Source organism: Cryptococcus neoformans, chromosome 1 (assembly GCF_000091045.1).
Source record: "Cryptococcus neoformans var. neoformans JEC21 chromosome 1, complete sequence".
In the NCBI taxonomy this organism is placed as follows: domain Eukaryota; kingdom Fungi; phylum Basidiomycota; class Tremellomycetes; order Tremellales; family Cryptococcaceae; genus Cryptococcus; species Cryptococcus deneoformans.
The window spans coordinates 104,379-116,660 of NC_006670.1; the positions used below are offsets into that span (position 1 = coordinate 104,379).

General features: G+C 48.7%; 5 protein-coding genes across 5 annotated transcripts; 2 read left to right on the top strand and 3 right to left on the bottom strand.

Annotated features, from left to right (window-relative positions):
• Window positions 1-151: 151 nt before the first annotated feature.
• Window positions 152-2,541, bottom strand: CNA00320 (expressed protein). The gene is made up of 2 exons (XM_567084.2): window positions 1,359-2,541; window positions 152-1,286 (listed from the first exon to the last, which is right to left on the bottom strand). Exons 1-2 carry the CDS (start codon window positions 2,533-2,535, stop codon window positions 520-522), a joined length of 1,944 nt encoding a protein of 647 aa, XP_567084.1. The 5' UTR covers window positions 2,536-2,541; the 3' UTR covers window positions 152-519.
• A 180-nt stretch (window positions 2,542-2,721) lies between these two features.
• Window positions 2,722-6,578, top strand: CNA00330 (glutamate-cysteine ligase, putative). The gene is made up of 7 exons (XM_566465.2): window positions 2,722-2,833; window positions 2,890-3,803; window positions 3,858-4,807; window positions 4,866-4,987; window positions 5,041-5,983; window positions 6,042-6,179; window positions 6,238-6,578. Exons 1-7 carry the CDS (start codon window positions 2,795-2,797, stop codon window positions 6,477-6,479), a joined length of 3,348 nt encoding a protein of 1,115 aa, XP_566465.1. The 5' UTR covers window positions 2,722-2,794; the 3' UTR covers window positions 6,480-6,578.
• Window positions 6,579-6,583: 5 nt separating this feature from the next.
• On the bottom strand, window positions 6,584-8,042 carry CNA00340 (expressed protein). Its single transcript, XM_566466.1, has 3 exons — window positions 7,600-8,042; window positions 7,370-7,521; window positions 6,584-7,310 (listed from the first exon to the last, which is right to left on the bottom strand). Exons 1-3 carry the CDS (start codon window positions 8,008-8,010, stop codon window positions 6,620-6,622), a joined length of 1,254 nt encoding a protein of 417 aa, XP_566466.1. The 5' UTR covers window positions 8,011-8,042; the 3' UTR covers window positions 6,584-6,619.
• A 184-nt stretch (window positions 8,043-8,226) lies between these two features.
• CNA00350 (proteasome regulatory subunit 12, putative) lies at window positions 8,227-9,839 on the top strand. The gene is made up of 6 exons (XM_566467.2): window positions 8,227-8,301; window positions 8,362-8,387; window positions 8,449-8,577; window positions 8,660-8,760; window positions 8,815-9,423; window positions 9,484-9,839. Exons 1-6 carry the CDS (start codon window positions 8,278-8,280, stop codon window positions 9,645-9,647), a joined length of 1,053 nt encoding a protein of 350 aa, XP_566467.1. The 5' UTR covers window positions 8,227-8,277; the 3' UTR covers window positions 9,648-9,839.
• Window positions 9,745-12,153, bottom strand: CNA00360 (hypothetical protein). Its single transcript, XM_567085.2, has 10 exons — window positions 11,895-12,153; window positions 11,643-11,836; window positions 11,357-11,427; window positions 10,854-11,299; window positions 10,681-10,773; window positions 10,333-10,624; window positions 10,185-10,268; window positions 10,098-10,122; window positions 9,952-10,043; window positions 9,745-9,895 (listed from the first exon to the last, which is right to left on the bottom strand). Exons 1-10 carry the CDS (start codon window positions 11,965-11,967, stop codon window positions 9,877-9,879), a joined length of 1,389 nt encoding a protein of 462 aa, XP_567085.1. The 5' UTR covers window positions 11,968-12,153; the 3' UTR covers window positions 9,745-9,876.
• Window positions 12,154-12,282: the final 129 nt, after the last annotated feature.

A 12,282-nucleotide genomic window follows, 5' to 3' on the forward strand; every position in this document is an offset into this window, starting at 1 on the left:
TTTGCAACTATAACAGAGCATGTTCCGTCCGTCCTATAATACGGCATATGTCATCTGACACACTCAAGGTCGTATTTGCTTGGCCCTCAGGAGGTAGATTTTGAAACGGGCTTTGCGAAAAGATGACAAAGATGGTAACGTAACAAAGAGAACTGCGTACATACACTTGTTGACAGCTGACGTGACGCACATTCACTTGTAAAACCCAGACTTGTACCAAAGATGTGTTATTACTACTCGTACTACCAAAGCTACTACTAGAGTACATTCCAAGAAATACACTCGTTGTTTAGTCTCCTCCTCGACCGTTTCATCATGCTTCTTGCGCTTCTCGGCCGTTGTAAACAACAGAAAATGCAGCACCATACCCCAACTTCAATCTTCTACCCATTTCTAAAAAAAAAATTGATCGTGCCCCCTATCCGCGACAACCTGGACCTAATATACCCTTCGCCTATCGATTAACACCTTCCATTTCTGCCCTCCTAACATTTAGCCGCTCACTTTTCTCCAAATTTATCAAACGTGGCGCGAAAAAGAAGGAAGAAGCACACCATCAAATTGGAACTTGTATTTGTGCTTCGAGGAAGCTGAAGCCGAAGCTGACGCCCGGAATTTTGACTGAGACTGGGAGTGGGGCCAAGAACCAGAACCAGAACGAGAGTGAGACTGAAACTGCGATTGAGGCCGAGGTTCAAGTTCAGACATCTCTGATAACTCTGTCAACTCTGAATCTGACTCAAATTCCGCTGCCTGCAAAACACCAGACGCATTCTTGCGCTTTGGACGTTGTGGTCTAGGTGAAGATGAAGAAGATGTGGAAGAAGTCGAACCGAAAGGAAGGGTGGGGTTCCCGCTTATCCTTGGTAATGTAGCAGCGTATAGATACGGGATAGGCGAGGCGTTTCTCGAGTCAAACGTAGATTTTGGTTTCAAGGAAGCAAAGGTAGCAGCGGTAGGACCATTGTTGATGGGTAGCGCAGGTGTAGATATTTTGATAGGATTGGCGAATGTGCCTTTGGCAGGTCTATTAACCGGCAGAAACATATTTGCAGGAGGAGGCGAAGCGAGAACAAAAGGTCTTTTTCGTGGTCGACCACGCTTCTTTGGCCGTTCCTCGCCATTCACACCTTTTTCTTTACGTCTATATATCCGCCTTTGTTTCTTCATCTCCGGCTCATCTTCGCTGGGAAAGCTTTCAAGCTCTTCTTCACCTTCAAAGATATCGGGTGTTTTTGAAGTGGAGGCTATAAGCATTCGGGACCTCAAAGACCTAGAAGATGGACCTGTGAGGTGAAAAAGATGGATCAGTCACTGTTCGGGAACTCAGAAATAAAGAACAAGTCGGACTGGCGTACCTCTACTTGTCCCTTCTTTCTCTTCCCCTGCATCATGCTCAATAAAACTCTTATCCTCCTCTTCTTCCTCAACCCCATCGCTCTTCGTGGCAGATATTTCCTCCCCTAACTGCGCGGACGTTTGTACCGGCCGACCAGGTCGCTCAGCCTTCTTTCGCGGTCTTCCCCTCTTCCTCTTCTTCGACAAGCTTCTCTGCTCTGAAACAGCTTTAGAGGCACTAACAGCCTCTAATCTCTCACCACTGACACTTTCTCTGTCCTCGGTTTTTCCTTTCTCCGCCTCGGATGGAGTTGGAGACAATAAGGGACTGGAAGAAGTAGCAAGGATGGGCGATAATGAGGCGAAGCGAGTTGCGAAATCGGGATGAGATAAAGACGATGAGGAAAGCCGCTTGGAAGACCCATAAGTCTTGAGAACCCTTGCCCGTTTTGCAGATCCTGATATAGATAGCCCGTCCATGAAAGGTTCTGCTTTTGCTCGAATTGGGATGGACTCAACTTCAATTGACGACCTTTCGTCTGTGGACGTAGATTCCGATCCCTCTCTATCCCCTCTAAACCAAATATCTAGACTCCTCAGCTGGACTGGCTTTGGCGAGGAGGATACTCCTAGAGAAAAATAACCTCCTTCATTTTTCTCACCAGCACCAGCATCGAGGCCAGCTGCGAACGCTTTTGATTCCATCGATTCCATCACAAGCTGTTCCATACCCAATGTTTCACGTCGCCAGGACTCTAGTGCAAATATTGCCCTTGGATGAAGTGTCCGGAGGTCTATGCGAATTTCTTGGATATATCTCTTTGGCGGTGAGGGGTATAATATATCATGATCATGGTCCCATTCCATTCCTTCTTCCAACACTTCATTTTCATCTTCATCTTCACCTCGATCTGGTTTTCTATCTTGACTTTGGTTTCGAGCTTTGATATCATCGATATATTCATCTGATAGATCGTCCTTCGGCTTTGATGTATATCCTGGTGGAGGAAGATCGCCGCTCGAGATCATTCGCTCATCAACTCTCTCCCAGCTTTCTGGAGAGCGGTATTTGACGAGAACATCTTGCAGCCGGGCTATGTTCTCTGCGGAAGTGAGACTCTTAAGAAAAGTCGCGAGTGGCAGGAGAGAGATGGTATGCAGGGTATCGGAAGAGGAGAATGTTGAAGTTACTGCCATATTGGGCGAGTTGCATAATGAAATTGGGAATGAAACCTGGGCGGATTGAGTTGATATTTAATCGACGCGCCAAGTCGACAGCGCGCCTTAGACATTGGAAATTGACGTCATCATTTCCTGTCCAAGACTATTATCGGCTCCGAGCAAAGACTTTTGTTCTGCGTCCGCCGAGTCTGTATTCGAGACGGAAGACATTTCGAGTCTGTAAATATAATAGACGTCTTGAAGCAACTTTCTAGCCAGTAAAAATCAATTCGATATGTCCAATATATTCGCAGTACCACTTCAGAACACTCGCGTAAGCTCGTATATTCAATGTTTCCTGCCGTTTTCTCCTGCTCATCAACTGTCCAGAACGTCACAATCGTTGCCCATGTCGACCATGGCAAGACCTCTTTTGCCGATTCGCTCCTATCCTCCAACAACATCATCTCCTCTCGAATGGCTGGTAAACTTCGGTTCCTAGACTCTAGAGAAGACGAGCAAGAACGAGGAATTACCATGGAATCCAGCGCCGTCTCGCTTCGATTTGACATGACTCGTCTTTCGCCCGATGGTACATCTAGTATCCAACAGTGCATTTGCAACGTCATTGATACTCCTGGTCATGTGGACTTTGCCAGTGAGGTTTCAACAGCGAGCAGACTGTGTGACGGTGCACTCGTTCTGGTCGATGTGTGGGAAGGTGTGGCAACTCAGACGATCGCCGTTCTTCGTCAAGCTTGGATGGACAAGCTCAAGCCATTACTCGTAATCAACAAGATGGATCGTCTTATCACAGAACTCAAGCTGTCACCTTCAGAAGCTTATCATCACATTTCACAATTGATTGAGCAGGTCAATGCCGTCATGGGTTCATTCTACGCGTCTGAGCGAATGGAGGACGATTTGAGGTGGAGAGAAGAAAGAGAAAAGCGACTTGCGGCAAGGAAAGAGCAGCAAGGCGAAGATCTTGATGATGATGAAGAGTACGAGGAGAAGGAGGATGAGGATATCTATTTTGCTCCGGACAGGGGAAATGTTCTGTTCGCTTCTGCTATCGATGGTTGGGCGTTCCGTCTGGGTAAATTTGCCCGTCTTTACGCTGAAAAGCTCAAAATCAAAGAAGGAAACCTCCGTCGAGTTTTATGGGGTGATTGGTATCTCGACCCGAAGACCAAGAGAGTCGTGGGGCGCAAGAAGCTTGCTGGACGAAACCTCAAGCCTATGTTTGTCCAATTTGTACTAGAGAATATCTGGCGAGTCTACGATACAGTCCTCAACGAGTAGTAAGTTCGAGCTGTTTTATGACCCAAACCGACATATCCTAATACAGATGCTAGCAACCCGGATGCAGTCCAGAAGATCGTAACAGCTCTCAACATTCGCATTACCCCTCGCGATCTCCGATCCAAAGACACCCGCAACCTCCTCAACCTAATCATGCAACAATGGCTTCCCCTCTCTACCGCCACTTTCCAATCCATCATTGAAGTCATCCCTCCACCTCCCTCTGCCCAAGCCATCCGCCTTCCGTACATGCTCCACCCAGAAAAGGCAAAAGCAGCTGCCGCTAGCGGTGGTTTGAAGGCTGAAAACGAGCTGGAGAGGGGGTTGTACGAGTGCGACCAGGGAGAAGGAGCTGAAGTGGTTGCGTATGTGAGTAAGATGTTTGCTGTCCGCAAGGGGGATTTGCCAGAGTACAAACCGAAAGAAATGACGGCTGAGGAAATGCGAGCGAGAGGAAGAGAGGAGCGAGAACGACGTGCGGCTTTAGTGGCGGAGCGACAGGCTAAAGGTGAAGGGCTTGATGGGCAACCGTTGCCTGAGGACCTTGCTAAGCCACTAGAGTCACTTTCACTCGAGAACATCCAACCCGCTACTTCGGAGAAACCAGCCGTCGACGATAGCGACTCTGAAGTTCTCCTCGGATTCTCCCGAATATTCTCCTCTACCCTTCACCGCGGTACTTCCCTCCTCGCCATTCTCCCAAAATTCGACTCTTCCTTGCCCCCTTCTCACCCACACAACATTAAACACACTGTCCCCATCATCGCTTCTGATCTTTATATGATGATGGGCCGAGAACTTGTGTCTGTCGACAGTGTTCCAGCGGGTCATGTGTGTGCTATTGGTGGCTTGAACAGGGCTGTACCTCGAAGCGCGACATTATGGGCGCCTGATGCAAAGGGCGTTGAGGAAGGATTTGGAAAGGAGGCTTTGGTCAATTTGGCAGGTGTAGGTGTTGGAGCGAACGCCATTGTACGAGTTGCACTTGAACCAGAGAACCCTAGTAAGTCTATTTCGTTCGATACTTTTCAATCCATGTGATTTTGACGATCCCTGGGTAGGCGATATGCCAAAGTTAATCAGAGGTTTACGAATTTTGAACCAAGCCGATCCTTGTGCAGAGTACTTTGTACAGGAAAGCGGAGAACATGTCATCATCACTGCTGGAGAATTGCATCTCGAAGTACGTCCTCTTTTTCCCCCTTGATATCTCTAGTGATACGATTACTCTATTAGCGTTGTCTCAAAGACCTTCGTGAACGTTTTGCCAAGTGTCCTATTCAACAGTCCGCCCCTATTGTTCCCTTCCGAGAAACCGCCGTCAAGGCACCGGACATGGCACCTCCCAAGACTACCGGGGCACCCCGAGGTACTATTAATGGTACAGTGATCAACGGTCTTGTCAAGTTCAGGTTGAGAGCTATGCCCTTGCCAGAGGGTGTCGAAACCTTTTTGCTTAGCCAACAAGGTGCTATCTCTAAGATGCTTGTCCGTGAGCGCGATGGCAAGGAAGGTGAAGAAGAAACCGATGTGCAGGAGGGCGCTGAAGGACAAAGTGGTGAGGGTGAAGTCCCAGAAGGTCAGCAGGAAGCCCGTCAACTCTCTCCCGAAGAGTTCTGGACTGAGCTCGAGAGGTTGCTCAACAAGGCCGGCGGTGATTGGGCTGGAGCCGCGGACAGAGTATGGAGCTTTGGACCCAAGAGAGTGGGTGCCAACTTATTGTTGGACCCTGTTGGCACCAAACATCTCAGGTTAAGGCGACGTGAACAGCTCTTCACCCAAGCGCGGGCACAAGGTCAATCAGCCGATGATGCCCTTCTCTCCACCGATCATGCTGTTGCTGCGGATCAACTAGCTTCTCTCAGCTCCATCACCTCCTCTGATAATGAAGCTGCGCGAGCTGAACTTCGTTTGCTGAGAGATTACGAGTCATCTATCGAAACTGGTTTCCAGCTTTCCACTTTCCAGGGCCCGCTCTGTGCTGAACCTGTGGTCGGAATGGCTTGGGTTGTGGAGAGTGTGGAGCTTGATAGGCAAGGAATGGAGTCGGAGCAAGGAAAGGGGCAGGTGGTGGGTGGAGCGCTCATCTCGGCTGTGAGAGATGCGTGTAGGCAAGGCTTGTTGGATTGGAGTCCAAGGATAAAGCTCGCAATGTACACCTGTGATATTCAGGCATCTAGTGGGTCTATTCGCCCTCTTTACTCTGTGATGAAAAGTTTCGCTAATCTTGATTGTAGCTGATGTACTGGGCAAGGTCTATGGTGTCATTGCCAGGCGTCGAGGAAGAATTGTCTCGGAGGAGATGAAGGAGGGAACTTCATTCTTCACTATTCGAGCCATGTTGCCAGTGGTGGAGAGTTTCGGTTTCGCCGATGGTGAGTCCAGCTCTTACTGTTTCATTTACAATCCCCTAATCAAATACGATCCTGATAGAAATCCGAACGCGAACTTCCGGTGCTGCCTCTCCTCAACTCATTTTTTCCGGCTACGAAACCCTTGACCTCGATCCCTTCTGGGTTCCCACCACCCAGGAGGAGCTGGAAGATCTTGGAGAGAAGGCTGATAAGGCGAATGTAGCTAAGGCCTACGTCGATGGTGTGAGGAAGAGGAAGGGTATGTTTGTGGAGAGGAAGATTGTAGAGTTTGCGGAGAAGCAGAGGACGCTAAAGAAATAAATGTACCAAGTCGTGAAGACAAGTGCAGAAGGAAGCAGAGCCAGGTCGAAGACATAGTACAATAGTATGTTGCATACAAGTTTTTGATATGTGATGTCTTTTTTACAGCACTCGATGCTCTCTACCCTCTGATTACAGGTTTACATGTACATATTGCCTCCAAAACCACCTCCGCCCCCGAATCCACCACCACCACCGAACCTTCCCCCCCCACGACCCCCACCCAACGGCCCACCAATTCCATTACCGCCTCCAAATCTTCCCAGATCAGGCCCAAACTCCCCAGGAGGAGGCATCTCATCTCCCCACCTATCCCTATCACCTCTCCCCACACCCCCAAGGGGATTGCCGCCTACTCCAGGGAAGATCCCTCCACCGCCCACTCCATCAGGAGAGGGGCCTACAGGATCCCACCTCGATCCTGGAGGCTGGACTGAACCACCCGGCCCATCAAGATCCGGGTCGCCCAAACCTCGACCACGGCGAGAATCAAACATGGGATGGTTAAAATCCATCAGCATCCCACCGCCATCTCTGTTAGGATTGAACGATCCAGGTGGACGGAGGGACGCAAGAGGATCGAGGTCGCGGTGTCCGAGAGAAGCTGGGTTCCGGCCGGATGGGTTGATGTTGTTTATATTGTCCAGAAGTGGGTCACCAGTCCTTGGGACCGAAGGACGCGCAGGAGATGGTTCGCTCCCTTGTGGCGCTCCAGCCGGAGGAGGACCACGAGGATCAGAGCCGGATACCTGGCTGTACCCTGGAATTGAGAGCCCGGGCAACAGTCTTGAGATGACGTCGCGACTATACTTTTCAACGAATGTCTTGACGCTGAAAAGGCCCTCGGTCAGCTTTTGGTCAGAGATCAACTGCAAGAAAAATTCGCTTACTCGTTCATTGATTTAAACCCGACTGCAGTAGCAGAAGCATCTGGTGATTCTTGGTTAGAAGCTGATGAAGCAGTGGCCGAGCTCGGGATTGGGAACAGCCCGGAATCTACTAATTCAGATCTGACAACAGACAGATTATGTGGTTCACCATCCTTTCAAACGACACAGGCATAAGCATCCGGACCTTGATGCCACTGCTTTCTTGACACGTTCAGTGCGCTAACACTCACCTCAGCCATAGCGTCGATCTGAACTCTGTTGCCCATTTTCCCTACTCTGACCCTAAAATTCATAGCACTTTGATCATGCCGGTACTGGAATGAGTAGGAATCTTCACCTCGACTGTTCCACCCTTCGGCAAGTCGTCCAATGGGCGGTTGTGAATTGTCCTCCTGCTCGACCGCTGTAACTTCAGACATGGCATCATCGTTATCGCCACCAGACCTTGGTTGTTCTAACTTGGAGTTATCATCTACTGGCTGAGGCGCAGGCGAGATTAGGCGGAATTGAAGGGCGGTATGGATTGCGTGTACCAAGGCCGCAATGGCGTCGGTGGAGAGCGGCAAGGGCGATGTTGTTCCCTGAGGTAGTAACGTTGGAAGAAGGCCCAAAAGGCTAGCAGCATTTAGAGGATCTGACATGTTTGAGACTTTAAGTGAAGATGGAAAACGGAAATATAGTTGCGAAAGACAATAGAGGTAGCCGGCGGCGTGCAGTATCATATGTCATGACCATAGGTAGTAGTGAGGGGGGTTTAGAGGGTGGAGGTTACGTAAATGGGGTGCACATTTAATTTCGTGTGTCACTCGCGTCAGCGTTCTGGACGGAGCTCTTACTGAACTCGACAAGGTGTATCCAAAAGTACCATCTCGAATTCATCTTCAATCTTCAATTCAATTCCTATCAACATGCCCGGCTTAACAACGGCACAGGTGAGCTTATAATTGCCGAATGCGAATTGAATGAGCAATATTGATGCGGAAATATCATAGGTCACAGAACTTAGCGGCGTCAATGTGTACGTCAACCACATCGTTCACTAGATAATTTGAACACCAGACTAACTTATGATGTTCTAGCGTTATACACCCTTTAGTTCTTCTGTCTGTGGTTGATCACGCTGCCCGAGTGCCCTTGTCGAAGAACAAGCGAGTGCTGGGTGTGCTGTTAGGACAAGATAATGGGACTTCCATCAACGTTGCGAACAGGTCAGTCATGAGCTGAATCAGGTTCTAATGGGTCGGAGAGACATTAAACAGGAGCTGACAAAACGATGACCTTTACTAACAGTTTTGCGATTCCATTTGAAGAAGATGAGCGTGATCCCAAGACATTCTTCTTAGATTTGGATTATGTTGAGGAAATGTGGAGAATGTTCAGAAAAGTCAACGGTAGGTCTATCCTCATTATCCTCGTGCGGATCGGATGGCTCATATCACCGAAAGCCAAGGAGCGCCCTATAGGATTCTACCACACTGGTCCCCGTCTTCGCTCATCCGACCTCGAGATCACTGAACTCTTCAAACGTTTCTGCCCTCGACCTGTTATGGTCATTGTTGATGTTCGAACTTCTGGTGGCCGAGGTGACACTGGTATCCCCACTGACGCCTACTTTGCAGTTGAAGAGATCAAGGATGACGGGACTGCCACTCAACGAACATTTACCCATGTCTCAACCTCTATAGAAGCCGAAGAAGCCGAAGAGATTGGTGTGGAACATCTTTTGAGAGACATCTCCTCTTCGTCATCCGCCCCGTCATCTTCTTTACTCACCACGCAATCCCTTTCTACCCGTGTCGCGTCCCAACTCCAATCACTTCGTGGTCTGCACGCTCGTCTGCATGAAATTGGAGAGTACCTCGAAGCGGTACGTAGCGGGAAGATGCCAATTAACCACCAGGTGGTGTATCAGTTGCAGGAGATAATTGGTCTCTTGCCTCAACTTGGAGGAGATGTGGAGCTGGGTAAGGCATTCAGGATGGGCGTGAATGATCAGAGTTTAGTAGTGTTCTTGAGCTCGATGATCAGGACGGTGTTGGCTTTGCATGATCTTAGTACGTTCCCTGCCGTTCGCTCTGATTTTAATTCTCCTTATTAATGATCCCGTTACTCAGTTGAAAACCGCATCCAAAACGCTCAACAAGATATCGAAGACGCCAAGTCTCCTGCTGAAAAGGCCAACGAAGCTCGAGCTGAAGCAGCCGGTATCAAGGCAGAGGATGTGGCCAAGGCGAAGAAGGACGCGGAAGAAGAGGAGAAAGAGAAGAAGAAGAAGTAGAGTGAATAGACCACGTTTTATCTGGCGCTCAAGGGTGTATGGCCGGAGGTGATGCGGACTGTAATGTTTTCAAGACGTTTTTCCAATGCATTGTACCGTACAAAGTGCAATTTGCGAGGCCCTACGACTACAGATCGTGATTATGTTACATTTTGTACCTTCTTCATACACGGACTGCCATCTGCTGCTGATGTGAGTGGATGTCATATGCTATGTTTCAATTTCCATGCTATTGCAAAGGTTCACAACTGAATAACCATTAGACATCATTCTTCAGCTACAGCTGATGCTGGAATATGCTTACCTAGAGGACAACTTGTTGAGAGAAATATACACGTCCGTCCCGTACCCGTCCATAGAGATCAATCTGAGATCGCCACCAAAGAATCTAGCGTACTGTGCGGTAGTTAGCATATCAGCCTTGAGAGTAATCTTGGAAAAAGTATGTACCAGCCTTGCGAGGGGAAGCCCGTAGCTACCGAGGAGTCATTGTCAGTTATTGTGTTGATGGGCAAGAGCACAAAAAGGGCAACGTACCCGAAACCAGCCATGGGGGCTTTGAAATCTGACTGTTCAATGGTCGCTTCTAAACCTTCGTCACTCATTGTAGTATAGAGGTACCTGCTCCAGATCAGTCGACCTGACTCTTTGCCTCCACATGGACAGTAAATAGATTCCGACTCACGTCCAGATCATGGGAATCGCACTCCTGGGAATCCCCCCACCTTCATCCGAAATCTTGATGGTGATATCCTCCCTACCCTCAACTACAACTACCTTGATCGGGGGGAAAGCTTCCTCGTTCTCCACTCCAAAACGCTCTACAACCGCACGAAGGGAGTTTTTCAAGAGTTCAAAGCAGATGTGGGAGAGGTGCCCGGGCACATATGGAAATGTGAGGTCTTTAGGGCAAAGAAGCTGGATAGGCGGGCCTTTGAAGAGGCCGTAATGCTCTTCACAGACATATCGGGCGTTTTCTGAGTGGATGTCAAGATGAGTTAAATGAATAACGAATGTACTGGGTTAGACTTACCAATTGCTTCATGACATATATCATGCACGTTGGCTCGAGTGCAAATTATCCCTACATAATCAGGATGAGGTTGTAAAGTGTTGAGCGCAACGTCTATAGGTTCCAAGATCAGCTTCATCCTTTAATGTTTTCAACTCGATCACGTTTTTCTCGAGGCATTGTCATAGACTCACGCTGCCCTATCAAAAATCGAATACCAATTCGGCTCATGTAGAACCTATCCAACCACTCCTGAATCGGTACTCCTATCCTCCCGGTCTTTCGCTTCCTCTTCCACTCCAATACACCTTGAGCAACGGTAGTGACAGTTGGGTCGTGTCTTTTCTTGATATTCTCAAGTAAATGAGTAAACCTTTCGTTGTACTCATGTACTTCCGGTGGGTAGACGAGAGTTGCAGGTGGCGGTGAATAGTACCGACGTTCCATGGGTATCCGTAACCTCTGCCCGTTGCCGTTTCCGTTGCCATTTCCATTCCCGCTTATATTCCCATTCCCATTCCCGTTCCCGTTTCCCTGGTTATGTCTCTCGACCAGAAGACCGGAACCGACTGGGCCTTCGTCCATAAGTGGGTCCAGAGAAGGGTTAGGAGTGGAGCTGGGGAAAGCTAGTTTTGTTCGGCTGTTTCAGGTAGAACTGTCAGGGAGATAAGTGGGAAGCGGAAATTGCTGGGCTCACTCTGAATTTGGGACATTAAGTATACCTTCAAGTTCTGGTTTGAATCTAGGTTTTGGAAATGTCACAAGCTCCTACTCCACATGAGAATCATCAGCCACCGATCTGCACATCATTCGCTGACGCCGACAACTGTCCCCGTGTCCTCATGTCTCCCAGATTTCGTCAAGACCATCTACGAGTCACTTCATCTACCGCCCGACAATTTCGGGGATCTTGATTTAGAAGCATACCGTTTTCCACGCTAAACAGTTCCTTCCGCCATGCCTTCGGATTAACTCGGACATACCTCAAAGCTCTGAGCATACCACTCCTTCACCTTGTTGATACTAGGCATCTTGGCGAGTCCATCTGGTAAAGCGTTGAGTTCTACCACCCTATGTGATAATCTGATAGGCAGTTCTTCAGAAAGAAACTGAGAAGCTTTGAGGAGTGTACCAGGTGTGGGGTTATGGCCGAAATGAATCATTTGTTGGAGGGAAACTGTGGAGATTTGTCAATATGATACCGCTTCAAACGGCCAAATGGGATGAGGACGCACCTCCAGTCTGTGGGAAAGACGAGTAGTGGTGGATACTGTCCCACAGTGCACCTGAAATCTTGAACCGAGACATGCTGACAGACGTTACAGACGAGAATACGAGGTGATTTGTGCCTGAGATTATTTGCTCTTCCCCTTCTTATTCAAGTGTCAAAATAGCCTTTCCCTCGGGACTAGCGATAAGTGAATTGCCTTCGAACCGTCTTATCGTTTGCCTGATGAGCTGAAAGAACTCTCCTTGATTGAAAAGAAGCTGTTCCGTTAATATAAAAAGTATCTGTTTTTCATTGCGTCTCCAGCCTTTTGGCGTGGACGTCCGGCTGTTGATTTGCCGGTTGGATTTGCCGGATAACCAGCCCTTCCGCTTTCTCTGTCAAATCCGACTCAA